Here is a 26,259-nt window from a genome sequence, read left to right on the forward strand (position 1 = left end):
TCAACATGCAAGGCTGGTAGACCTTCATTTTGCAGAGATGTGCCAGGGTGAACAACCCCCTGTTGCACCTTGAATGGATGTACACACACCATATTTAGTCGAGTTGAAGGCATATGAGAGCACTAGGGAGAATATTCCAAAGAGAGTTGGGGTGAGAACACAACGCTGGCTATACTGAGTGGCAATTGTGATGAACACTTTAATGGGCCAAAGGACCAGGTTTGCATGTCAATATAGTAGTGTGCATTTCTTTGCTTCCTTTTTAAAGGCTCACTGTCCTGGCATGGCTTTTAAAATGGAACTCAGGCTGCCTTTAAAACATGCTGCCGTTCTGTTACTTTAATCTTGAAAATATATAAAGAACAGGTCCTTGAATCTTGCAATTAATCTTGTACTCACAGAGATCTCTTTCACTGCCAAGAAAAAAATACAAATAAAAATCCCTAATGCTTCCATTCTGAGAGTTCTGAAATGCGCAAGTGTAGCAGCATCAGCATAAATGTATGCTTTATTTAGGTTACCATTGCCATGATAGTCTTGTGGCACCTTAGAGTAATGAATTTATTATAGCATAAACTTTCACTGCAGTCCACAATTTCATCAGATGCCTAAATGTGTATATACAACACACACACACACACACACATGCAGTTTGAGGAGGCCTTAAAAGTGTGATCAGAAGGAAATTAAATGCATCCTCACTGCCTGCTCTTTTTTGCATTTAATTTTCTAATTCCTTCCACTTGCTAATTCAGGATTATCACTTCATGCACCTGAGGAAGTAGACTGTGGCTCATAAATTTATCAGGTTCTAAGTTGTGATATATATGTGTGTGTGTATTATACAGTATGCAATATATCATACATACACCCTATTGGAATACCTAGTAACAGAATGCTTCATTTTTAATATTACTTTGGTTGTGTGAAAGCAATTTCGGGTCAAGAAAAATACGAAGAAAGCTGGGACGTGGCGGAGGGGGATGGGGAGAAATTTAAACAGATTAAAATACTGAATGGAAGTAATAAAAAAAAGGATTAACGCGGGTAGGAGGGAAATCCCAAGGTGATTCATGCGGGACAATCCCAGCCTGAGAAACGCAAAAGAAAAAAAGGGGGCGGGGAATTGCGAAGGTCATCCGTGCGCATGCGCTGACAGAGACGCCGGTAGGGGAGGAAGTCACGTGCTTGTACGTGCTCCTCCTCAGGCGTCGCTTGCTCTCAGGGCGCCCCCTGGAGGCGCACTGCCTGCAGCGCACCGGGTCGCTTCCCTTCGCCCTGGAAGCAGCTGTTGTACTGGCAGGCAGCTGGTGTCACATGTCGGAAAGTCCCTCGGCCGTGGAAATCCCCGCATCCACACTTTGTGTGTGTGTGTTTTGCTCCACATAGTAAAACAGCGGAAAGAAAGAACCACACACAGACGGCAGGAGGCGGCGGCGAAAGAGCAAAAACAACAACTTTAGCAGCAGCAGGAGGAGGGTGAGGGGCCAGCTAACAAAGGCGCCTCTTGACCAGCCACCATCCTCGGACCAGGCCAGCAGAGATCCCGAAGCAGAGATTCATGGCTCCAAGTCCGGCTCGTTTGTGCTGAGAAGGATTTACTGGCGGAGTCATTCGGGGGTCGCGGCCTCCCTCGCCGAGTAAGTCGTTTGCCCTGTGTTGCTGCTGTTGTTTTGCTGTGGGGGCTGCTTTGCAGTTTGTGGGGTTGATCGCGGGGTCGGTGAGGACGACGAGCCGGCCCGGGGGGGGGTGTCCTGTTTTTGCTTGCATTTATGGAGGTGCTGCTGGAGAGATGCGCATCTCTTTCTCCCCACATCCCCACCCCCGATTCTCCGCCATCCTGGGTTGCGTTTCTGTTTAATGCGAAATGTGTATGCATTCAAAAGAGAGGAGGAGTTCTTAGTTTGCTCCACTTAGGCGCAAACAGCGAGCAGGTTAGTTCTGAGGATGCTTCGGTAGTTTCGGTTATTGCTTGTGTGTTTCCATTAAAAAAAATATCTGTAGAGTTTCCCGTGAAGACGGATTGATGGTTAAACTACTCTGTAAATTGTAGTTCTGTGAGGGGGGATAGAGGGGGGTGTCTCTTAACAACTCTCAGCACCCTTAAACTACAGCTCCCAGAATTCTTTGGGGAAAACCATGACTGTTTAAAGTCGTATCCTAGCGCTTTCCTCACTGTGTAATCTACACAAGCTCAGAGACTTTACCGGTATTACTTTACCTATTCTAGAAGTTCAGTACTGAAAAAAACTTCTGGGCTTGACCCCTGGCACAAGTATGCCTTTGCAACAAGTGCTAAATGCATTCAAGTAATACTTGTTTGTTGCCTAAACTTACATAACTGCATGACAGCTCATACAAACAGTTATGAAATATGTAGTATTTCCCATTTTTTAAATCAAAGACTTGCATAAGCTATTTGGACGCTGAAGTATGTGCATTTTCGAAGTAAAACCATTAGCTATTTAATTCTTAAATAAATTTGTGATTATTTGTCACGCCACTAAAAATGGACATTGAGGAAGAACAGAGCACCATTCATACTTAATCCAGAATTTTTTGTAACATCTCCAGGCTGTAATCCTAAACATTCAAGGGAATCGCCAAATTATTTGTGTGGGAAACATGCATAAGATTGCATTTTCAGGATTTTTGTTCATTATTTTGGTTATTTAAAGCAATAACCAACCCCCCTCACTTGAGCAAATTATTTTTTAGCACCTCACCACAGGGCTTACATTCGTGAATCCCCAAACTTTAGATAAAGAGAGTGGAACTTTCAACCCAGATACAGACTGGACCCTGCACTAGTTAGTCCTAGCTAATGAACGTTATGTGAATGGGTCCCGGCCATGGGTGTTAGGGATGCCTTTTCACTTTCATATCAAGTACTGGACGTGGAGCATAGTACTTTTCCCTAACTGTGTTTGAAAATGCTTGTAGGTGGTCAGACATGGATTGTCCTGAGGAATGTATATTGCCAAGACATAGATTAGCAGACCATTTCCCCCCCCCCCTAGCTCACTGTTGTCTATGCGTACTGTTCTACATTAACTGTCAGCTTTTCTTCAGGGTTTCAGCCAGTTTTCCCAGCCCTGCCTGGAGATGCCAATCCCTATGTGGGACTTCTTGCATGTAAAACGTACTGTGCCATTGACATTCAGCTATTTGCAGGAGTGCCCCAAGAAATTTGCAAGACATGGGACTTGCAGTCACATCTGAATATTCCAACATTACAAAGATATGCACTCACTTTACTACACACCCGTAAACTGCCATCCAAGACACACTTATCTGAACATAAGTCACATTGATATCAGTGGAACATGCTTCCAGATAAACTTGAATGGAATCATACTGCAAGATATAAAGTTAGAACTGAAAAGTAGTCTCCTCCAGCATAATGCATTTGAGAAAATAATACCCAAATAATGGAGTCAATACCTTGTCTGTAAGTAGAATGTCTGTGGCCACTTTCTCAACACCTTGCATAATTTTATACACCTCTATCATGCCCCTCTTACTCACCTTTTCTCTATACAGTACTAAAAAAAACCCCCCAAATGTAGGCATTTAGGACTTTGTCCATCAGTATAATGCATGTCGCTAGAACTGTAGACATTTGACAGTTCAGTACAAGGAAGTAACGGCCTGTGGATATCTTTCAGGATGTGGGATAAGATTGGCTGGTGAGTGAGGGATATGGCGACAATCTGGTTGCAACATATGACACCCCATTGATCTCCAAGTTTGATTCAGCTGATCTGACCATGTGAAAAATGAACACAATATTTAGCTGCAGTTCATTCATTTTCAGCTTTGTATTCTTGTTATAAAAAATCGCACCTAGACAATATGTTGTTGTGCCCATAACCTAGGCTTAAGGTGCTGTTTAGCTCCTATCTTTCATATCTCAGTTTCTAACACTGCCTTCAGACAATCGCAAGGTCCATTGTAGGAGTCAGCAGAAAAAGATATAATTCTCTAGTGGCCTCGCTTAATAAAAACCACTGCAAGCCTCTGCAGTAAATGCTTTTTTGTTTGTACACTGTGGACCCTACCAATGAAGTATTGACTGGTGCTTCAAACATTGAACGTGCTCCCTTTCAAAATGACAGTGGCCCTTTGCATGCTTATTGTACCTGCAAGGTTTTCGTTTTTTTTCAGCATCTGCATGATGTTGCCCTTATCAAAATTACATTCCATATCCGCCCTCCCCAATTTAATGTGGATTTATTGTTTCCATACTTTTTGTTTTTGTTTATTTTACTTGTGATTTTCCACAGAAACATGAAATCCAGATTAAATGGGGAAATAATTTAGGGTGGTGTTTTGAAGAGGATAATGTTGTGGGGACACTGCACAAACCCTGCATTTATGAGTTGCACAGTAAACTGCCCAGCTGTATAGCATTTTGCCTGCTTGTTTCACTTTACTTTGTGGGCACCATGACCTGTGAGGAATAGGGTTGGGTTGTTGTTTTATGGCTTCCAAAGGCTCCGGACCTATGCAGCTTTTGTTTGGTTTATTGTTTTCTTCCATGGAACTCATAGAGTGTCTTCCATAGAGTTACTGGGCAGCCTGACCAGGCACAGTCTTGCTTAAACTGGCTTTTGCAGTCCTGGCTTTTGATCCAGTAGACACCTTTGCTAATATAGGAGCAGGAGAGGCCATTTTCACTAATTCCTCTTTCCTACTTTCACCACCACCGCCACCACCAAATTTTGTTCCGAAGAGTTGAGAGACCATGTAGAATAGTCTGGAAGGTGGTATGGGAAGCTGCAAGGGGAAAGGGGGGCTCAGGAAAAATGGCCACCCCTCTTCTTAAATCAGAGCCATCCACTAGGAACAAAAGCTGCTCTGCCTGTGGAATGTTATTATTGTAGTCCAACTTCTTTGCAGCTTGATTTGGTTTTTAAGTTGTTATCATTGTAGTAGTTCTTATAGTCACGGTTTTAAAGCATTCCTATTAGTGAGATTTCTGTAGATGAGTTGGTGAAACGCAAGTTGGTAAAACTGGCTGAGAATCTGAGGGTAAGTCTCTGGAAAGAAGTCTCATTGAAATTAGTGGACTTACTCCTCAGTAAACATGTGCAGGATAACCCTGATTGTTGGATAACTTCAAAATGGGCAGATGTGCTCCAATCCATAGCACATATTGCACTAAGGAGGAGAACAGCTGTTGGCAGAATAGGAATGTTAATTAGTGTTCTAATTGAGCTTAACAAATTGGATAGTCTATTATTACTTAATACTGGAAACAACCAGTGCTTGTCCTGAGAATCCCGTACTGATGTCATCATCCTTTACACATACAAACTTTAACACTGACTCAAAATTGTCCTTTTGTGTTAAGTACTTGCAGGATCACATCTTTCATTTGAACATGTTAACTGCATACTGTACACATCTGTTCACTTCTACAGTTCAAAATGCACAGAGAAATGTAATGTGGGCTTGTAGCTCATGGAGTCTAAATGTGCATAGGATAAAATTCCTGTAATAGCCAGCTTCCTGGTGAGTTAATAGCCCCCTAAGTATGGGTCAGCAACACGGGTGGCGCTGTGGGTTAAACCACAGAGCCTAGGGCTTGCCGATCAGAAGGTCGGCAGTTCAAATCCCTGCAACGGGGTGAGCTCCCGTTGCTTGGTCACAGCTCCTGCCAACCTAGCAGTTTGAAAGCATGTAAAAGTGCAAGTAGATAAATAGGTACCGCTACAGCGGGAAGGTAAACAGCGTTTCCGTGTGCTGCTCTGGTTCGCCAGAAGCGGCTTTGTCATGCTGGCCGCATGACCTGGAAGCTTTACGCCAGCTCCCTCGGCCAATAACGCAAGATGAGCGCCGCAACCCCAGAGTCAGTCACAACTGGTCCTAATGGTCAGGGGCCCCTTTAGACAGTTTAGTCTAAAAGAATCCATATTGCCTATGCCAGTGTTTCCCAACCTTGTGCCTCCAGATGTTTTGGGACTACAACTCCCATCATTCCTGACCACTGGTCTTGCTAGCTAGGGATGATGGGAGCTGTAGTCCCAAAACATCTGGAGGCATAAGGTTGGGAAACACTGGCCTATGCAATGCTCCAGAACTGAAGGACTGAACATTTTTAAGGTTATTTGAACCAGTTACTCAAATACTAGGTGGGTATTTTCCCACTTCTCTAAACTATGACATGTAATTATCCATGTCGTCTAAATAAGTTCGTTGTGTGGGGTTTCATGCTGTATATTGTAAGACTGTTCAAGAAACCAACCTATGCCATGTGCTACAAGCAAAGCTCCCCTACTCCCTGGAAAAAATCCAGCAGAAAAAACCCCAGAAGCACTAGTTAGTTTGATCATAAGGGGAATATGGAATGGAGAAACAGACAGGGGGGATTCTGAGCTAAGAGGAAATTCTGCTGTCATCTCAATAGATTTACAGCTGAGTAATCCAAGCTCTCCAGTTCTGCACCGTTGGGCACACCGCAGTTCACTAGCTCTAGAATTAACATAGGGCACTCCTTCGATGCAGATTTCATTTTCAGTAGCAGATGCCTGTTTGGTTAGAATTTCTGATAAATCAGTAGTAAATGTGAGTGGTGATTTTAAGACATCCTTACCAAAGAAGCTTCTCATTGTTTCTGATGCACTTGTGTCACAGAAGCTATTGAGGCTGAACTTCCTGGTTTAATGTAATTTATGAGAAAAAAAGTCTGTGTTTTTGTGCCACATTTGAGGTCTTTTACTAGTGTTGTTTCCTCTTTTAGGTTTCTTCTTGCAAAATGGCTGGCTCGCAAATCATTCCTCAAGCTTTATACTTGAGCAACATGCTGAAAGCTGTGAAGATAAGGGAGAGAATGCCCGGAGACCTTGTCAAGTGCACCAATGGAATAATCCAACATTTTAAGACTATGCATAGATACACCATAGAGATGTTCAGAATGTGTCAATTTTGCCTACAGTTCCAGGAGATTCTTCAAAAGGCCCTTATTGACCAAGCAACTCAAACCTCACTAGAACGTCAGAGGAAACTGAACTGGTGTCGAGAAGTTAAAAAACTTGTGCCCCTGAAGACAAACGGTAAGCCAGGCTTATTTTCTCCTTGTTCCGGTAGGACAGAAATAGCATCTGCTTCATTTGTTACCTTAATGGACCTTGAGTGTGCTTAGTTCAAATTGCATTTAAAATTAAATTATGAAGGGGCTGTTTTTCTATTCTTTTAAGTGAAATGGTTGCCTAATGTCAAACTAGTGCATAGATGTATGTTACGTTAACTTCATGGGCTTATGTACTGTTGCCCTCAAGAACCTTCCTGGCTCACAAGCAGCACTTGCATATTTTCAGAACAGTACTGCTGAATGTGACCAAAAAGACACTGATCTGGATTGTGTACGTATATTTCAGTGAAACATAGGCCTACTGACTGTGAAACATCCTCTTTTTGCATTTCCTCCACTTTTTATTTATGACAGTTCCTTTTACCCTCCAGAGTTGCTCTCATTGAACCAGGATCTGGAATCAATTGGTTCTTAGTGTTACCTTTTATCCATGCAACTATTAGATGTATATCAGGTTACATATTTGTGAAACTCTTCTTCCTAGTTACTCAGGACATGGTGCATGGGGAATAATTCATTTTGGAGGGTTTTTAAAACTATATATTTGGGGCCTAATTTCAGAAATAAAATTCAAGTCCGTTTGGGAGCCAGTGAGTGGCCCACCCACACTGTATCAATTTAAAGGTAACTTTAAATGTAGCGAGTATTGTTTGATACACATTTACACAGTTGGATCGCTATATTGTTGCCTTGTGTTGTGTGGAGTAAATTGCCATTTTTGTATGGTGAGCCGCTCCATGCAAACCATTGGCCTTGTGATACAAGAATGCATATATTCATGTATGTCTGTATTTGTTAAGATATCCTGATTTCAGTTATCTTGAAGGCTTCAAAGGCAGGGTGTAAATTTTCAACACAATTAAAGAGACAGTGAAACCAGTTTCATGTGCCCTATGAATGTGGCCCTCAAGGCATGGACTGCCTTCTGCAGTGCATTGGGTCATTACATGCTTCTTGCCCAATCAGGTATTAAATTAATGCCTGTATTGATGGATTGATGGCGAAGACTCTGTCTCCAGAATCCTGAATAGTGCCTTCTTTATACCTGTCCTGATAGGACTTCTGTATAATAATTACAGATCAGGGCACAGGGCACTGACAAATCTCTTCACTGGTGGTTCCCACCACTTCAGTGGGTTCCAAGCTCATTTCTAAACTTGGGCCTTGTTTCCAATGTAATAAATAAATCCAATGTGATGTCTGAAGCAGCAGTTAGTACAACTCTGTGGGAAGACACGAGCTAGGTGAACATCTGGAATGCCCAAACACAAGTTGCTGCTTCAGATATGACATCAGTAGCGTGGAAAGAGGATGTACGTCGCTCACACATCCCCTTTTTGACACTTCCTGTAATGTCTAGAGCCACCAACAGCTTTCATAACATTTTACATCTCCTGAATTATCCTTATTGTACAAGTTGTTCTATCTAAATTAATATGGGCTAAATGTTGCTAGGCAAGAGGAAGTGGTGTAATGAGGTGTCCTCTCAAGAGCAGTTTTGTTCCCTCCTACCTGGACAGTGCAGTGCGGCAGCAAGGTCAGGCTATGCAGGTGCACCAGCAGAGTCAATCTAGTGTCCCTGCTGCTGCATGCACACAGCCCTGACCTCACCCCTGTGCCATCCAGGTAAGCAGCAGCAACACAACCATATGGAGGGCAGCTCCACAGCACCTCCTGTTACCAGGACTAAAATTAAACTTAACACATATGCTCCCAGAAGATGAGAGTGATAACATCTGTGCATTCTTTTTATTTATTTGCCAGATTTATAAACCATCCTTCAGTACACAGTAATCTCTGGACAGTTTTCAACATATATGATATCTACATCATAAAATACAAATATTTGATATGCTTCATTGGGAGAAGTGGTAGGATAGAATTTTAGTTAGATAATTATAGTAGAATTTCTATAAAATCATATCAAGTGAAAGGGCAGAGCAGCAACACAAAACCTTGAGTCCAGTTAAAATCAAAACTGCTCAGTTCATTCAAAAGCTTAAGAGAGTAAGTGTTAGGTCTCAAATGGTGGATCTGGACCTCTCACTGGACTGTGGGAGTTTTCGCAGTGGGTCACTTGGGGCCCTTCCGGACTATTGCTGTTTTTGTGTCACATCCCTGCAAATCCAAGTTATGCAATTCAAGCTGTTTGGAGCTCTTGCACAACAAACCCACTTCCCCAAAAGACTGAACGTTATGATAAGGAAAGTGACAGGAAAATGCACTGGAACATGTGGGATGACACTTGCTTTGACGCAGTGTCGTCTAGTCTCCCCACAAATAAATCAAAGTGATTGGTCATCTGCATCCATATTGGAATTGTTTTTAGATGATTTAATTGTTTTATTATTCCTGTGTTTGCCACGTGTGATGTTTTGTGAGGAAGGGTGGGATATAAATTTACTCATTTATTAAATGAATAAATTTATTGAACGTCATCTAATCTTCGGCAAATTCATCAGGATGAATGCTGGGTAAACAGGTAGTCTTCAAGCACCTATGTTGTCCCTATGGATGCTTCACTTGCATCCAAAGAAAGGCAAACCTATTTGCATGGGCTGTCTTATTTAAAAAAAAACAGAATTGACTGTTCTATAGTGATAATCCTCTACTTTCCCTCTCTGAGAGATCCTTTCGCTGGAGCCCTGAAACAGAGTTTCAGGTTTCTGAGCATGTGTTAAAACCTGGACTACATTTGCTTATCTCTAATGTGGGGGTATATTCTGTTCTGATCGTGTGAACTATTGAACTATTGCATTTTCTTTCAGTGGCCTGGCTTGCACAGCGCAGTAAGCCAAACTATGGCTTCTGCAATGTGTTGGGTAGTTTTTCTCCTTCTGTCTTGTGGGTAATCTCTCTCTTCCTTCATGAACTGTAGCCAATAAAAGGACCAGGGAGGAGTAAAGCTGCTGTTACCTTCTCCCCAGAAGCCCACACATCCACATGCAATGTGTGAACACAGCCAGTGTGTTAAACTACACACATACTAGATGAGAGTGAACAGTAGTAAAATATGTTCGACTTTGCATCGCTTCAAAGTACAGAAGTAGAGAGAAGGACTTGGGTTGGTGTTTTTTTGTTTTTTGTTTTAACCCAACTACTGGATTTTTAGGAATGGATCCTGGAAAGCACAGACCCATATGGGTTTGTTACTTTTTCAGGGGGTCGGGGAACAGTTCCAGTCCCAACCTTTTCCCCACCTCTACCACAAGACTTAAAGGAACACCCTATTCAGCCCCTCCCCCAAGAATAAAGAAGGAAATTTGCAAAATAAAACAACCCGATCTATCTCCTTTGCACATGCATGCAGCTTTGTGAGCATGGAATGGATCTCGACAGGCGTTCTGCTGAGTCCTGTCCCTCCTGTGCTTCCCATCAGAAGCCTGGATGAAACCTCATGTGACTGACAGTGGGTGGGCATGTTACACAGAAGGCCTTCAGCTAAGGGCTCTGTAGACTGAAATAGATGGGACCTCTGTCATGCACACAAAGGGTTCTCTCCACATGGGAGGAGGTGGCTTGTGCCCTAAATAAATAGTAAAATCTATATAAATAAAAATGTAAATGTCCGTTTGTATATAACAAAAAATCTCTGAATGTGCTTGACCGATTGCCTTGAAATTTTGACACAACGTTGAATGCGAATATGCAAGTGTTTGCATATACTTAGATTACCATATATAGATGTCATACCTGTGACAGGTAAAAACATGATTTTGTGTAAAAATAGCGCCATCTGTTGGACATCAAAGCAACAGACGCTATAGAACATTCTTTAAACCCAGGACGCTGTGGGGAATGCGCTGGCGTTGTTCTGACGTGAGCGTGCAGAGGGTGCTGGGAGCGAGTGGCCGGCAGCTCCTTCTGGGAGAATGGGGGCAGGATCCTCTCCCGGCATCTCGGCTCTCCCCTCTGCCCTTGACATGTCCGCCTTCGCTAAGGACCTGTAGCTGGGCCGCCTGCCCCCTTGCCTGCCGGAATCCTCTGGGGGATCCGGGCAGACCTTCCCCAGCATGTCCATACTGTATGCGAGGGGGAGAGAGAGAGAGAGCTTGGGGTGGAGGGTGACGTCACACGGGGGGGGGTATGACATCACCCGCCGGGACAACAGAGGGTGGGGGTGTCGTTACGTCATGCGTCTGTCCTGGGAAACGGGGGCCCTGATGGAGCCACAGCAACACGTAGCCGGGTACAGTTAGTAACTAATAAGAAAAGAAATTGCAGTTTCATCATAGCCAATAGCATTGCATTTGGTCGTTCTTACAGTCATAGATCAATTTGTAGGGGATGTAGCTCTGTGCCCATCTTGAGGCCCAAGAAATAAATGCACCTGTTATTTCATCACAAATAATTTTAGCAAAAGTGTAGAAAGATTGTTCTGGGAATTTTATTTCAAACATGACATGCATTTGAGGATATATTGGAAAGGGACACACTTGTTGATTTTATTAATGTAAAAGATTGGAGGAAACATCTCATTTTAAAAAGATTCCCACATCTACTGACTAGCAATTTCGCTTCTCTAATGATTAGGCATTCCAACTTACCCTAGCCACGCCTACTTGGAAAGTCCACTGTGTACTTCACAGTTCAAATGTCTCTTCATCGGAACAAGAAGTACAATAGCTGTTACTCAACTACTAGTCAAATAGCTTAACACTGGGGAATTCCAAATGCTTAGGGAATTTTGAACTGGCGGTTCAGTGTGCAGAACTGAAAGCAAGCGCACACAAGGAAAAAAACCCTCTTATCTTTGCTCTAGATTTTGCAAAGGGAAATTCTTTACAGGTTGTAATAATTGTCCTACTTGTATGCCATATTTTTTTATGCTCGGTAAAGCCAGAAGACTATAAATCAGCCTTGCAAGCATTTTTTTTACCCTTGCATTTAATATCTATTTTTGTTTGTTTAAAATATGATTATGCAAAGACAAGCCAGCTTTCTGAGTTGTGTTAGATAATACTGTTTAAAGCAGAAAAAGAAAAAGAAAAGAGTAGTAGTGAGGACCTAACCCTTTATAAGAAATGCTTCTATTTTAGCACTCGGGTGGGCAGAGGGTATATATGCCACATAGCTCTGTCCTGCACCCCCAAAGCTATCCTGCTTCTCTCACCAGTGTTTAAATAATATTGCCGGTCAGGTTGAAGGAGCTGCCAGTCTGGTTGGCTTCTGTACATGGAATGGGATGAGATGTCAGGTTGTATCCAACTAAGTTTCTCTCAGAGTAGACCCATCGAAATTAATAGAAACAAGGTAGTCATGCCCATTTATTTCAGTGGTTCTACTCTGAGATCGACTAACATTCAGATACAACTCACCATCTTGTCTTTTTCCTTTTGTCTGGCAGCAGAATACCTTGGGACTGGTCCTGATTTTGGTAAAGCGAAGGAAAGGATCCTGCTCTAACAAACCAAAAAGGAGCACCTAGTCAGGACCGTGAAACTGGGATTTGGTTGGGGTACTGTTTACTTAGGCCTTTGGTGCCATTTTTCAAAATGGAATGGAACGTTGGTGTAACCACAGCAAAAACAAGTGTCTCTTTAAAAACCAGGCAAAGGATCCCTTCTGTCGCTTGACACTCCTGACATTCTTCTGTCCCAAAACATTCATAAATCTGTCACTGCTGCTTTTAGTGGAAGAGTTTGTCTTCCCAACAATTTGATTTCAGATATTTGTGGTTTTTTGGTAAGGAGAAGATAGAACTGCAAGGGTAAAATAGTTCTCCCCACTGCAACCCCTTTAAGGGAGGGAGTCTGCAGCACAGTCTCCACCTTTCCTAGCCAATTGGGTGCAGGATCCATCCCCTTTTCTGGTCCAAGAATGAAAGGAAGGGATACTGATTTTTCAACGAAAGTCATTTCCTCCCTCTGCCTCAGAGTGCAAAGTTTAAAGCACCGTGCTTTACTGTAGTTCCTCTCTCTAAAGCAGAGGTTTTCAACCTTTTTGAGTCCATGGCTCCCTTGACCAACTACATTCTTTCTGTGGCACCCCTGTGGGGCTCAGCAGCCCAGTTATGTCACCCCTTGCCTGCAGAGCTGGCAGCCTCTCACGCTTTTTCGAACACCCTCCCTTGTGGAGTGTTCTCTCAGCCTCCTCTCCTCTCCCCTCTTCTTGGGAGCCCTCCTGCCCCAAAGAGGTGTGCCTCCTCACACTGCCCCCCAGGGGCCTGGGAAGAAGATGCCCCCTGCCTTGGTGGCCTAATGGAGGCTGCCCAAATGTGAACTTGAGGCCAGTACCTTACCTTGGGAGGCAGCAGCGGGAGCAGTGGGCACCGCCAGACCTGGATGGCGGAAAGGCTCCCCTTCAACACTGGACACTCAGCTCCCAGGCAGGCCTTGCACATGCAGCAAGCACAAGAAAGGCCAGCTCAGTACCTGCCTGCCCGGCCTTCCATTTGTCCATCCATTCCCAACAGCAAGGGCTCGTGGATCAGCTGGCTGGGCTCCCTCACCCACTTGCTTAATTGCTCCGAGGCCGCCTCAGCTCTTGGCAACCAGCACCCTCTGGCCAGCCCCAGAGGCACCAGGAGCTTGTAGCCAAGGCTGATGCAACAAACAGCTCTGCAAGCCTTTGGGAGGCAGAAACACAGGGGGGGGCATCAGAGGAGGGAGGGAGGGAAGGAAAGAGGGACAGAGGCCAGTGTTGCCTGTGGCACCCTTGGCCATCACTCAAGGCACCCCAGGATGCCACGGCACACTGGTTGAAAACTACTGCTCTAAAGCAATCCTGGCAACTTATCCCTCAATGAGAGCGTTCTGCCACAAAGCCCATGTCTGGAAACAATTGGCTGGAGTGATCTGTGCCTAGAAAGTTCACACAGTGCTGCATGCATTGCTATATTTTTTTGAGAATTCTCCATGAGTGTCAGAAACTTGTATGTTTTACACAACCCAACTAACCAGATTCATAGTAGAACAATTTCTTATAAATCCGCTTTCTCTTTTGCTTCTCAGTTTTCTGTAGCTTGTCTAAGAAGGAAAAGGCTGTGGCCATAAAATCTAGTGCTGATAGTGTTGACTTATGTCAGCTCTGAACACTTTATAGAGAATGGTGCCTTTTCATCAAAAAATAAAGTAAAATCAGCAATTGAACTGAGTATTTTCATTCTGTACTTCACCTTAAACAAGTGTAAACGGCAATTGGAATAGGGAAATCTCCTCTAGCTGTATCATTAAATGGACTTTCTTAAGCTTTGTAGTTTTAGTCAAAGCTCTAATATCCTTTCACCCTTGAATATTAGCTATTGGGAAGTGGTTGAAAATTAAACTCATAGAGTGTGATCCACATGCACAAATGGGAACTGTGCACTGAAAGCAACGTGAGTTTTTTTTAATATATTGACATTTTTATAGGATGAATAGTTTCATCTGCATTTTATATTCAGTCACTTCTCCATTTAGGGGCAGATTGTCAACTTTTTCATTCAGACCAGCTGTCCACACTATATAAACACTATTTTTGGCTCTCTCTTTGTGTTTTAAGGATCAAAGCTGTTCTGCCAACCTGCATAAAATTCCTTCAACACCAACAAGATTTCTGCACAGAAAGGCAGAACATTGGATCTGTTCTTATTTTCTGCATGTAACATAATCCCATTGGAGTTGCACATTCAGAATTATCGCCCCCCCCCCCACACACACACACAATGTCTACCATACTTAGTGGGGGAATGCTGGATTAGAAAAATACAGCTATTTGTCAGTGTTCAGCTTATTCAGACTGGGAGCAGGAGAACAGACTACCCCATATCCACAAGATTCAGATGATACTAAGCCAAAGTAAAAATAGATTGTTTGAGGGGAGATTTCTAAGAAACGTTAATTGCTTCTCCAAAGCATTACTGGTTTATGCAGAACCAGAGATTTTATTTTTAACGAACTTGAAATATGTATGCTGTCCATTATGTTTTGGGCTTTTATTTTTATTTATTTATTTGTGTTTGCATGTATGAAATAACTAACCCTTTTCATTTCTCTGTAGGGGATGGGAATTGCCTGATGCATGCTGCATCCCAGTACATGTGGGGCGTCCAAGATGTCGACCTAGTCCTGAGAAAAACGTTGTTTAGTGCACTCAGGGAAGTGGACACACGCAACTTTAAACTGCGTTGGCAACGAGAAACATTGAAATCACAGGAATTTGTGGCAACAGGACTCTGCTACGACACCAGGGTATGTTGGACTGATTTATGTAACGAATAATGTTTCAAACCTTGGTATGGTTGGGCGGATCGTGACTTCCTGTGTATAATTACACAGGGTGGGAGGCAGTTATGGCAGTGAGCTTAAGAAAGTAAAATTGCAGGGCTGCCAACTAGTTAAAACATTTTAGTCCATTAAGTTTACTGGATTTCAGAATTTATTAATGAAGCGTTTCACTACAGTGGAGTTTCCAGCTCATGTAACCTCCTCAGAGAAGGGTTATTTCCATGGACCACCCACATCTCCAAAAGTTGGCATGTCTCTGCTCTTCCTGTTATGAAGAGGTGCTGCTACCACCCAAGCAAAACAAAAAACACCCATCCTGCTTTTTAGAAACCTACAGCTAGACATAGACTTCCCATCGAAGAATCTATGTCATGTGGGGGCCTCTGCTCTTGCTTCTTTCTACAGGAACATGCTGGTTGAAAGGATAAATTATCCTCTCCATTAGTTGCTAACCCAAGTAGACTATAGACTAGTCTTCTCAAACAGCCAATAGTAGCTCACATGTTAAGATGAAACTGCCTCTTGACACTGCTGCTTATTTGGATGTGGTGGTGGTAGGAGTGGAGTAACACAGTTGCATTGGTGCCTCCAACTCACAGAAGTATTGAGAAAATAAGATTCAAGCAACTGCGTTGTTTCACAGTCCTCAAGTTGCAGGCTCGCAAGTAACCACTTGCCTGCTAGGCAAGAGAGCATTTGTAAATTGGAAGAGAGAATGCAACATCAAATCAGGTGCAGCCGTGCCCTTAATTAGTTAGTGTTTCAGGTTCTATACATCTGGAATGCATATCGTATGAATTAACTTTCTCAGTATTCGGATAAGGAAAAATAATCGGCATGCACGGCCTCCCAACTTGCATGATAGTAACCCAAAGCTAAATAGATGTATTTTCTGTTTCTCCATTAGAATTGGGAGGACGAATGGGAGAACCTCATCAAAATGGCATCTACAGAAACATCAATCGCCCACAGAGGCCTTCAGTATAACTCATTGGAAGAAATCCACATATTTGTCCTTGTTAACATCCTACGGCGCCCAATCATAGTTGTCGCAGGTAGGAATGTGTCTTTTGCGTTCAAAGTACTGTTTGCAGTAGGCGATCCAATTTTAGTGTTGAACACCCATGCTTCTATGAAGAGCATTCAGAAGGTGTTTCAGTGTCATAGAAGTGGAGATGGGCAACCAATAACATGAAGAGCACCTCTGTTCGTGGCAATTGTTTCCTGTAAATTTCTACATTTATGTAAATTATCCTCTGAAAGAGGCAATTACCACCGCCCCTGGGTTAACAATATCTACAACTTAAAAAACAAAAACAAAAAACTGTTTATGACACCAAAATTTTGGTGACCTCACTTATGAAAGCGATTTAGGGTTTGGGTTTATTTGTTTTTACATCAGCTTTAATATTTCCTCACAATGAGTTATTGAAATTCTTCTGATAGTTTGGGAGTTTGGAAATTAAAATGCAAATGTTTCCCTTCCTCTGTTGCTGACAAGAGTCATGTTTAACTAAACCTTGCTTTTCTTTTCATGAATCAGATAAAATGCTTAGAAGCTTGCAGTCAGGTTCAAGCTTCTCCCCTTTGAATGTTGGCGGAATTTACTTGCCTCTCCACTGGCCAGCAGAAGAGTGTTATCGATACCCCATCATCCTGGCCTATGACAGTATGCATTTCACCCCTCTGGTTGTTTTGAAAGAGAGTGGCCCAGGTAGGTCTCAGACATTACCGGTATATTGTGGTCTGCGCTGGTGTTTCCCTGTTTCTTCTCATCAAACCAACAGCAAATTCATTTTGAACTCTCCCTGTTATTCATCAGATGCAGTCTGGGAGTCATTCTTGCTCTCCAGACCACCCCTCTGGGAATTGCTTCCTCTTCTGCATTGTGTGTGTGTGTGTGTGTGTGTGTGTGTGTGTGTGTGTGTGTGTGAGAGAGAGAGAGAGAGAGAGAGAGAGAGAGAGAGAGAGAGCAATGCAATTCTGCAGACTCTGTCCACTACAGTGGTACCTTGTTGTCAAACTTAATCCATTCCAGGAGTCTGTTCGACTCCTGGAACCGTTCGAAAACCAAGGCGGGGCTTCTGATTGGCTGCAGGAGCTGCCTGCACTCAATCGGTAGCCACAGAAGCCGCATTGGAAGTTCAGCTTCCAAAAAACGTTCGCTTACTTCCAGGTTTGCGGCTTTCGGGAGCCGATTAGTTCGGGAGCCAAGCCGTTCAACAACCAAGGTACCACTGTGTTGGCATATAGTCCCCAGGGTAATGCAGCCTTCAATGGAGGGTGGGGATTATCTACTCCTTTTGTATAGGAAATACTTGGTTTGGGCAAATTATTCACCTTGAAGTGGCTCATAACTTTTGCTCTTTTATAATTCCAGTCAGTTTCCACAACTGCCTCTCCGGGTGGTTGTTTTTTGGTTATCAGCCTTAGGGTCTTAATATTGCTCATTTTGCTGTGTTGTGCCTGTCTTTTCCCATTTAATTCACAACAATCCTCTTTCCCCCCCTTTACATAGAGATCCGGGCTGTCCCATTGGTCAGCTGTGAAAGAGGCAGGTTTGAAGACTTGAAGGTGCACTTTCTAACAGATTCAGAAGAAAGGGAGAAAGAAAAGCTGCTAAGAGATTACCTGATGGTGATAGAAATTCCTGTGCAAGGCTGGGATTCTGGGACAACACATCTCATTAATGCTGCAAAGTAAGTCTTCATCTTCTCACTGTCCAGCACTTAACTTGATAACAGATATTCTTAAGTTGGCAATGTATTCAGCCTCTCACTTTCAGATGCCCTTTTCAAAGGGTGCATTCTCTGCTTTTACTGTGGCATTTAATCCTGGACAATTAAAAGATGTCTATAAGAAAGAAAGAAGAACATTCAGGCTGGCTCTGGAACATACAGAACTGATAAAAGATCCTAACAGCTTCTGTTAGAAAACCAGTAAATGAATTTTCAGAGAAGGGCGTCCATTTGCACAAAAGGGATTTTCTCATCCTATCCCTGTGCTCCCCAAAATTGGCTTGGGGGAGGGGGTCGAGAGACACCCAAAAAAAAAACTATGCCCAGGAAGATGGAAGGGAAGATCATTCCATCTGGCAAGCTGATATGCTTGGACAGATAGAACATTTGTAATAGCACAGTGTAGAATTCCACTAAGAATAGCTGTCAGTCAAAACTGAGAGTCACGTTCTTTCCCACTTAATGGGGAAGACATCCGACACTGCACAGGGAGAGGAGGAGAGCCAATTTTAAAGAAACTACAACTTGCTTGTTCTCTTTCAGCCCAGCCCAGTCCTGTAACTAGGACTGAGACAGTGTCTGTTTATCTTGCTAAAAGAGACGTTAAAGACCATTGTCAGCTTCTCCTTTTCCATAAGCTTGGGACCCTCTGTTCTAATCACACACTTCTTCCTTCTTTCAAATTTCCCACCTTGCTTCATAAGTGTAGGCTGTGCTGCTTTCCATTATGCACTCTTGCTGATGTAGGATGGCAGCTCTTCCTGCTTTCGCAGTGTTATTATGTCCAGGGCAGTCTCAAGCAGGTCGGGCGCTCTGGCGCTGAGGCGCGGAGATCACTCCAGCGCCCACGCCCTCGCAGCATGCAGCATGGCTTCCTTGCGGCTTCGCCGCGCAGCGCCCCGCCTGCCAGCCCTGCGCCACCGGGACTCTACCTAGAGCCGGCCCTGATTATGTCATCCCAGACTGTATAAAGTTTGCTGCCTTTTCCCCACCTGGTGATACAAATTCCTTTGTCTCTTCTTCCTTGAAGGTTGGATGAAGGAAACTTGCCCAAAGAGATTAACCTAGTGGAAGATTACTTCCAGCTGGTGCAGCACGAATACAAGAAGTGGCAAGAAAATGCTCAGCCCGCTGGGAGGGAACCAGGTCAGAGGAACCAGGTGGAGCTGAACTTGCCCCAGCTGTCGCTGGTGGAGGCAAAATGCGAGACTCCGAACTGCCCTTTCTACATGTCCGTGAGCACCCAGCCTTACTGCCATGAGTGCTTTGAGCAGAAGCAGCAGGGGAGCAAGGCGAGGAGGCAGAACTTCCGGACGGGGTCTGAGAAGCCCCGGACAAGTAAATCCAGCTCACCTAAGAGCGAACACCGTGAGCCTGCCACACGGACATCCGAAGAACTAGTGTCAGGGCCTCGCTCTGCACCCCCCACAGCCCCGAGCCTTTTTCTGTACAGCGAAACCACTGCCATGAAGTGCAGGACCTCCGGCTGCCCTTTCACCCTGAACGTGCAATACAACGGGCTCTGCGAACGCTGCTACAACAACACTGCAGAGCTCAGCCCTTGCAACAGCCCAAGCGAGCAGAGGCCGCCGGACCAGGTGACCTGCATGTTCTGCCTCAAGGGCGCCAATAGGACCTTTAATGGCATGTGCAGCTCTTGCTTCAAAAGGACTAGAGACCATTTGTCAAGTGCCAACAGCTCAGGTGTCGCACCTTCAGGCCACCAGAGGTCCACATCGGACCCCACCCATCTGTCACAGAGCCTCCTTCAGCAGTCCTGCCACATGGCAAGCGGCAGCAGCGCAGCAGAGCTGCTGCCACCGCGCCCTCCGCCCCAGAGACCAGAAGAGTGGAAGAAAGGAAGCAGGAAGTGCAGGAAACCCGGCTGCAGCTTTTTTGGGACTCCTCAAAACGAAGGCTTTTGCACACTGTGCTATTTCGAGTACCGGGAAAACAAAGGTGAGCGTAAGGGACAGTGCTTCTCTTCTCCTTCACCCTTACAGAGAATTGGGCTGGCGGGGAGAGGGGGTGTTTGCGAACGGTGGAACAGAAGGTGCTCCTGTTCAATCTCAGCTTGCAAGGAGATGTAAGATGCAAACAGGATGAAGCAAGTGAGATGAAGTATAATTCTAAAGCATTAGTAATGCTGAATTGCAAGATGGAATGCAAGCCTGTAGTGGAAAAGCTCAGCTTACTTGCAGCTGCAATAGTCACTTATAATATTGAGGAATTCCAGTGTGCTTTTCATGTTTTGCTGAAGTAGGCAGAACAGCAACCTAACCTCAAGGGCTTGTTGTATTGGGGATGCATTTGGTTACCAGGGCATGTCCCCAGAAAAGTCCCCAGATTCCTTTCTGAAATCCTGTTAGAGATTCAATTTAAAAGTTCACTATAGGGTGCGGGTGGAAACACAATAGAACAAATTTGATAGTTTCCTAAGCAGCTCTCCAGTATGGCAAAACATACATGCTCAATGAACAAGCAATTTAAACTGCATTGGAAAAGTTGTCCAGTCTGAATTGGGGGGGCATGTAAGGGTTAAAGAGGAGAAAATTCTAGCCATAGACCACAGGGCTTTTAATCATATGAGGGCAGCTGAATAACTTGCTTGAACATATACGAAGTCAGAATGTGGGGTCACTCTAGCTCAATATTATCTTAACTGGTTGGCAGAGACTCTCTAGGTTTTCAAATAGGGGTCAGTTGGGGGGGGGGTGTCTTCAGGTTCCAGGGATTGTTCCTGGGGTGTTTTGCAGGCAATGCATATGCTGTAACACTGAGTGTTTTAAAAATGAATCCACACAGTTCATTTTTAGAGTTGTCTTTTGTTCTCTGGGTCCAGCTGCTGTGTGGCATACAGAAATTCAGACAGTCCTTGCCCCTTGCTGTATCCCAGTGCTAGAAGGCACACCTGCTGAAAATTGCTCCATATTACAAACAAGAATACATGCAGAACAAGAATACATCCTTGCTAGTATATCTCAAAAGGGACCATTTTTAGCCTCTATAGTTCATGTAACATTGCATTCAGTAATAGCCAAGTGATGGGTAAGGTGGAGCACAGACAACAGCCCCTTTTCCCGCTCTGTGTTTTCAAAGTTTGGTCGCTGAAGTCGCAGCTCAGTGGCAGAGGTTGACCATTGGGACTGGTGGGGCAGAAAGCGTCGAGCCCAACAGTAGGTGGAGGCAGAGCTAATGAGAGGCAGAGCAAGCTACTTCTAGTTTTGCTTCCATGCCATCCCTTCTGAGTTCTACAGTGGCAGTACTGGGACAAAAAAGGTGGAAGCTGACAGCCAGGGTGCCTTGTCCCCCAAGGTAACCCCCTGGGGTTCCAAGGTCATGTAGCCTTTGCTGAACCTCTAAAAAAACCCACGCTGCATAAGATTCCCCGGAGGGCTATTTCGCGCTTCTTAACAATGGCTGCGACAAACCGGAAGTCCCTTCTGAGTTCTACAGTGGCAGCACTGGGACAAAGGAGGTGGAAGCTGACAGCCAGGGCCACACCCTGGACTGGTTGGAACTAGGAAGGAAGGCTGGTTGGGGGTTGGGTCTGGCTGTGACTGACTGAGATTGGTGGGGCAGTACCCTGTTCACCCTAATGGACCAGTCATCATTCTTCAGTGGGTCACAGGTTCATTCCCTGGCATCTCAAGGTAGGGCTGGGAATGTCCCCCGTCTGAAATTCTGGAGACCCACTGCCAATCACTGTAGACAAGACTGAGCAAGATGGCAGGCATCCTGCATTCGTAAGTGACCACTTTCTTCCTTTGCTCTCATCATAGACGCTTCGGTGCTCCATCACAGAAGGTCTCAGCGGACTTCTCCTGCCTCAGGGCACTCGGGAGTCTCAGCTGCCATGTACCAGAACACCGTTTCCTGCCTGGGTCGAGAGTGTGGCACGATCGGGAGCACGATGCTCGAGGGCTACTGCGAGAAATGCTTTATAAAAGCACAGAGCAAGCTGCTGCGTGAAGCCAGACGAACCGAAGACCAGCTAGTGAGACAATCAGAGGTCAGTCAACATAACAACATCTTTCTCCCTGATTTAACTTTGTGCCTTTCCTCCTAGAAAAGTCTTTTATGAGTCCATTTTAAGAAGAAGGAAAAATACACTCCCATTATCATCCCTTTATGTTAGTAGTTTATTGCCTGGGATTCTGGAGGTGATAGATACAGGCCCCTGAATAACAATAAAACATTAAAACCTGCTTTTATTATCTAACCAAAAGAATGCTACATCCAAAGCATATAGAGGAACAGGGGGTTATTTCTGTAGCTGTTCTCAGAAGTGTTAACTCCTGTTGATATTAACATCCCAGAAATTACCCTGGCGCTGGTGCTGCTCTGTCACAATACAGTGGAATGGAAAACGTACATAAGCTGTATCGTGTGTGAGAGAGGGGTGGGTGGGAGAGGGAGAGAAAAATCTGGCCTGTACCAAAACTGGAAAACCTGAGTTTTTAGATTAGCATAACACCAAACTCTTTTAGAAGACCTAGCCCAAGTCACAGGGCAATTATTCTTTTATCCATTCTTCATTGTGCAACCATAAGAATGGTCAAGAAAGTGTCACATGCTTGTAATAGTTTTCCTTTTGTAACTAGAAGGGAGCAGTCTACTATTGCTATGTAAGCCAGAAGCAGATTACCAGGTGGAGATGAGCTGCTGCATTAGCTTCCCAGCTGGTGCATCTCTGTTGCTTATGGGGAAGGGAGAGGAGGGGAAGAGGTCAGCGCAGTGCAAACGCGCTAGCAGGAGCAATGGATCAGCTTGGTTTGTGCCGTGCCCTCTTCCTGTAAGCCACAGAGATCCACCTGCCACAGTGATCCACTTTGCAAGCCACTTCTCATGCAGCCTGTGTCAGTATCTTATCCAGGGCACTTGCATCAGAAGCAGCATGATTGTTTTCTAACTTAAAAGGCCCACAACTGCTTCTTTTCATTTTGGTTTTCACCTTTGGGAACGTCTGGTCAATAATGTGACATGAATAAAAGTAACTAAAGCTCAGATGAAGGCTGTGACTGTTACAATTAGACCTGACAATGTTCTTCATTGTTTTTAGCGAACAGGACAACACAGAGATTTACGCCAGACATTCCCAAGCTCTCAGAAGCGCAAGTGTGCCACAGCTTCTTGTAGGAACAACTTAGCTTCCAGGAATGGGGAACTGTGTCCGGAGTGCCTACATGTTGGTCAGCAGGCCCAGTTGGGGGGACCTCGGGGGGACCCTCCAGCAGCTGAGCTCCCCAAGGAGCGCTGCCGAGCCCCTGCCTGCGACCACTATGGCAATAACAAGTGCAACGGCTACTGCAACGAGTGCTACCAGTTCAAGCAGATCTATGGATAGCAAGAGAGAATAAACGCCGGCTTTTACCTTGTGAAAGGAAAATGGTGCTAACCTCCAAAACACTCAACCTAGTCTCATTCACAGTCTGTGGAAAAAGTACACATGACTTTGAGGGGAAAACAATAAGCTGAATTGTACATGTACACGTACACCTGCTTGTGCGTGTACGTACAAATGCACATTGTGGCACAAAGAACAATATGCTCTCCAGAATTCTGTATCCTGGGACAGAAACACAGTTTGCAGATGCAGGATGCTTATGCCGAATACTTGACTACAAACTCCTTTCTCAGTACTCTGACTTTGTTCTATGCTAATACGCAACCATTGGAGATGAATAAAGACTGTGTTTCTTGCACCCCTCTTTCTGCTGATACTTCTCTTGCACACTGTCTGAATATTAAGTGTTCAAAATCCAAGGAAACCTGCCTGAGATGAAGAGTTTCCTGCACTGCAACTACCACACAACCTTGTTGTCCTTGAAAATGATGGTCTCTCTACCAAAGAGAGTCTGCCGGAAGCCGTGAATGAAGCAAAGCTATTAGCAAGTCATGGTAGAAGCCTTTAATACTTGATTGTTTGGCTTAAAAAAAATATTTTAAAGAAACTGGTTGTGTTCTTTCTCTCTTTGTTCTTAACCAGAGTTTCATGCATGTAAAACAGCAGTCGTCCTCAACAACACTGTTTCTCCATTTCATAATCTGTGTTTGCTTGTTTGCTACTAACCCTGCTGTCATAATTTAGAAATATGGAAGGCAGCTGGGTACGCATCTCTTCCGAAATGAAACGTTCACCTAAATACATACTGTTCAAACATCCTTGCTGGCATAGGACAGGGCTTAGGCTGGAATCATAATGAAAGCATAATGAAGATGCCTAAGGGTGCAATCCTAACCCCACTTACCTGGGAGCAAGTCCCACTGAATTTCTTCAAACGTGCTTCCAGGTGGACATGGATGGGATTGTTCTGTTAGGCACATTAAGACCCTATGCTCCATGCAAACTGGGGCTGGCATCTGTCTGTCTTGGGGGACAATGCAAGAGGACGCCTACAGTGGTGCAGTTAAGCAGTGGAGGAGTTGCAGTGCCTGCTGTGACCAGTCTGCCAAAGAGAACATATCAGGGGCCCACTTAGCCGCTTGCTCCACTTGCCTGGTAGTGCATTTTAGATCCAAATGGGAACCAAGAGCCGTCTCAATCTCTACAGAACCGAGTGGGAAATGAGGCTTTAATTGAGCCTCATTCTCATGTGGAGCAGGAGCTGGCAGGAGAGCTGGGCTCAGCCATTCCCTTTTCTCCTTACCTGTTTGCTGCTGCAAAGGACCTGTGAGTGAATCCCATCTAAAGGGAATGGATGGAGTGCAGTTTGGAAAGTGCTGCTTCTGCAGAAACCCCGTTTATTTCCATAGTGTTTGGGAGCAGCTTTTCAGTCGGAGAATTTCTCCTTGCCATGATCACAAAGCCACTAGGCACTAAATACAATGGCGCCTGAAGCCCCGCAGTCTAGAACGTCCTTTCTTTCCCTACCTGGCCTGATGAGTCTCTTGCTTCTGCTGTGTTGCTTGAGCTTCTACTTTCGTATATAATCCTTCCATAGCTCTCTCTTCTCCAGCCCCATTTCCTGTGAAAATCCTACGCCCTGTTTTGTAAACTTTGTTAAATGTGAAGACGTGTTGAAAATATTTATATTATGTATTTCAGAAGTGTAATTTTTAAATTTGCACAGTTTTATTGTTTTTAAGTATGGTTACTTTTTATTTCATTTTACCTCCAAAGCTGCGCAAGTGTATAACTGTGGGAGAGGGCGGGAGGGGTAGAATCCAGTGGTAAAAATAAATTATTTAAGAATTCATTGTTCTTAATATTGTTTTATTTTTGCAGCTATTGCAATTGCTATTCTTAGAACTGTCATTCCTGTCTAGCAGCTGTTGTCCATAAGTAGGTAAATGTGCTCACACAGCTGCCCTACCAGGAGAGGAAGCACCAAGCCACACAACATGACCACCTCCTAACAGATTGTCGGGAACATTGGGTCTAACAGCTTTATTCACCTGTTTTCCCAGAGGTAGAGGAAAGTGGGAGAGGGTTATGCAGCAGACCATGCTAGGAATGCTGGGGGAGAAAGAGAGTTTACATTCCTCCTTTGAGATAAAGCTGTGTTTATAACCCTGGGGGATATCACCCAACCTATGACCCTTTGTCCCTCCACTAATTACAGTCGCCCTATTTAGGCATCAAAGAATGCGGAAGGAAGCAATACAGAGTAAAATGGGCCAGGAGGTCTCTGCTGGCTCCACCTCAACTTTTCCACCCTGAGTGGGAAGCCCGGAGGGGAATTCTTCACACATTCAGCTACGTAGGCTTAGAAGCCTCCATGCGATCAGAAACCTTGATTGTGCAAAGTTCACAGTCGTTGCGAGGAATCCCCCTTAAGACCTTTGGCCTCAATATGTGAAGGTTAGGGGTAGAACCAGTGTAGGTAGATGAGGAGAGCTTTGCTGGCTCAGGTGAAAAGTCCAAAGAGTTCAGCATCATGTTCTCACAGTAACTAACCAAATCCCCATGGAAAGCCTGCAAGCAGGACCAGAGGGCAACAGCTCCCCTCGCCGCTTGTGAATCCCAGCAATTGGTATTCAGAGGTGGGTGGGTCTCTGCCCGCTCGCCATACTTTATATCTGCATCTTTGAACACTTGGATAGTGTCAGTATACTGTATCATGAAATGTTGCAGTGTTGATCTGTATGTAGTGATGTGCTAGTTCATATCTATCCTATTTATTTTGTGAACTGCGTTGAGACCTCTGGGTGTAGGGCAGTATATAAATTCAACCAATAATAATAATATCTGCAGGCACATCACTACATACCACAT

The 26,259-nt window shown here is 44.4% G+C and overlaps 1 protein-coding gene across 1 annotated transcript; it reads left to right on the forward strand.

Annotated features, from left to right (window-relative positions):
* The first annotated feature begins 1,206 nt into the window (after nucleotides 1-1,206).
* TNFAIP3 (TNF alpha induced protein 3) lies at nucleotides 1,207-25,240 on the forward strand. The gene is made up of 9 exons (XM_035108887.3): nucleotides 1,207-1,640; nucleotides 6,746-7,058; nucleotides 15,077-15,267; nucleotides 16,211-16,358; nucleotides 16,847-17,017; nucleotides 17,822-18,002; nucleotides 19,072-20,000; nucleotides 21,824-22,053; nucleotides 23,104-25,240. Exons 2-9 carry the CDS (start codon nucleotides 6,761-6,763, stop codon nucleotides 23,386-23,388), a joined length of 2,433 nt encoding a protein of 810 aa, XP_034964778.3. The 5' UTR covers nucleotides 1,207-1,640; nucleotides 6,746-6,760; the 3' UTR covers nucleotides 23,389-25,240.
* Nucleotides 25,241-26,259: the final 1,019 nt, after the last annotated feature.

This window comes from Zootoca vivipara, chromosome 3, assembly GCF_965207765.1.
Source record: "Zootoca vivipara chromosome 3, rZooViv2.hap1.1, whole genome shotgun sequence".
NCBI classification, from domain to species: domain Eukaryota; kingdom Metazoa; phylum Chordata; class Lepidosauria; order Squamata; family Lacertidae; genus Zootoca; species Zootoca vivipara.

What these genes read in the sequence shown, in the direction of transcription:
- TNFAIP3 (XM_035108887.3), top strand. Translation starts at nt 6,761, where the DNA reads ATGGCTGGCTCGCAAATCATTCCTCAAGCTTTATACTTGAGCAACATG. An exon ending in TGTGCCCCTGAAGACAAACG is followed by an intron (nt 7,059 to 15,076) that starts GTAAGCCAGGCT and finishes ATTTCTCTGTAG; the next exon opens with GGGATGGGAATTGCCTGATG. An exon ending in TTTGAAAGAGAGTGGCCCAG is followed by an intron (nt 17,018 to 17,821) that starts GTAGGTCTCAGA and finishes CCCTTTACATAG; the next exon opens with AGATCCGGGCTGTCCCATTG.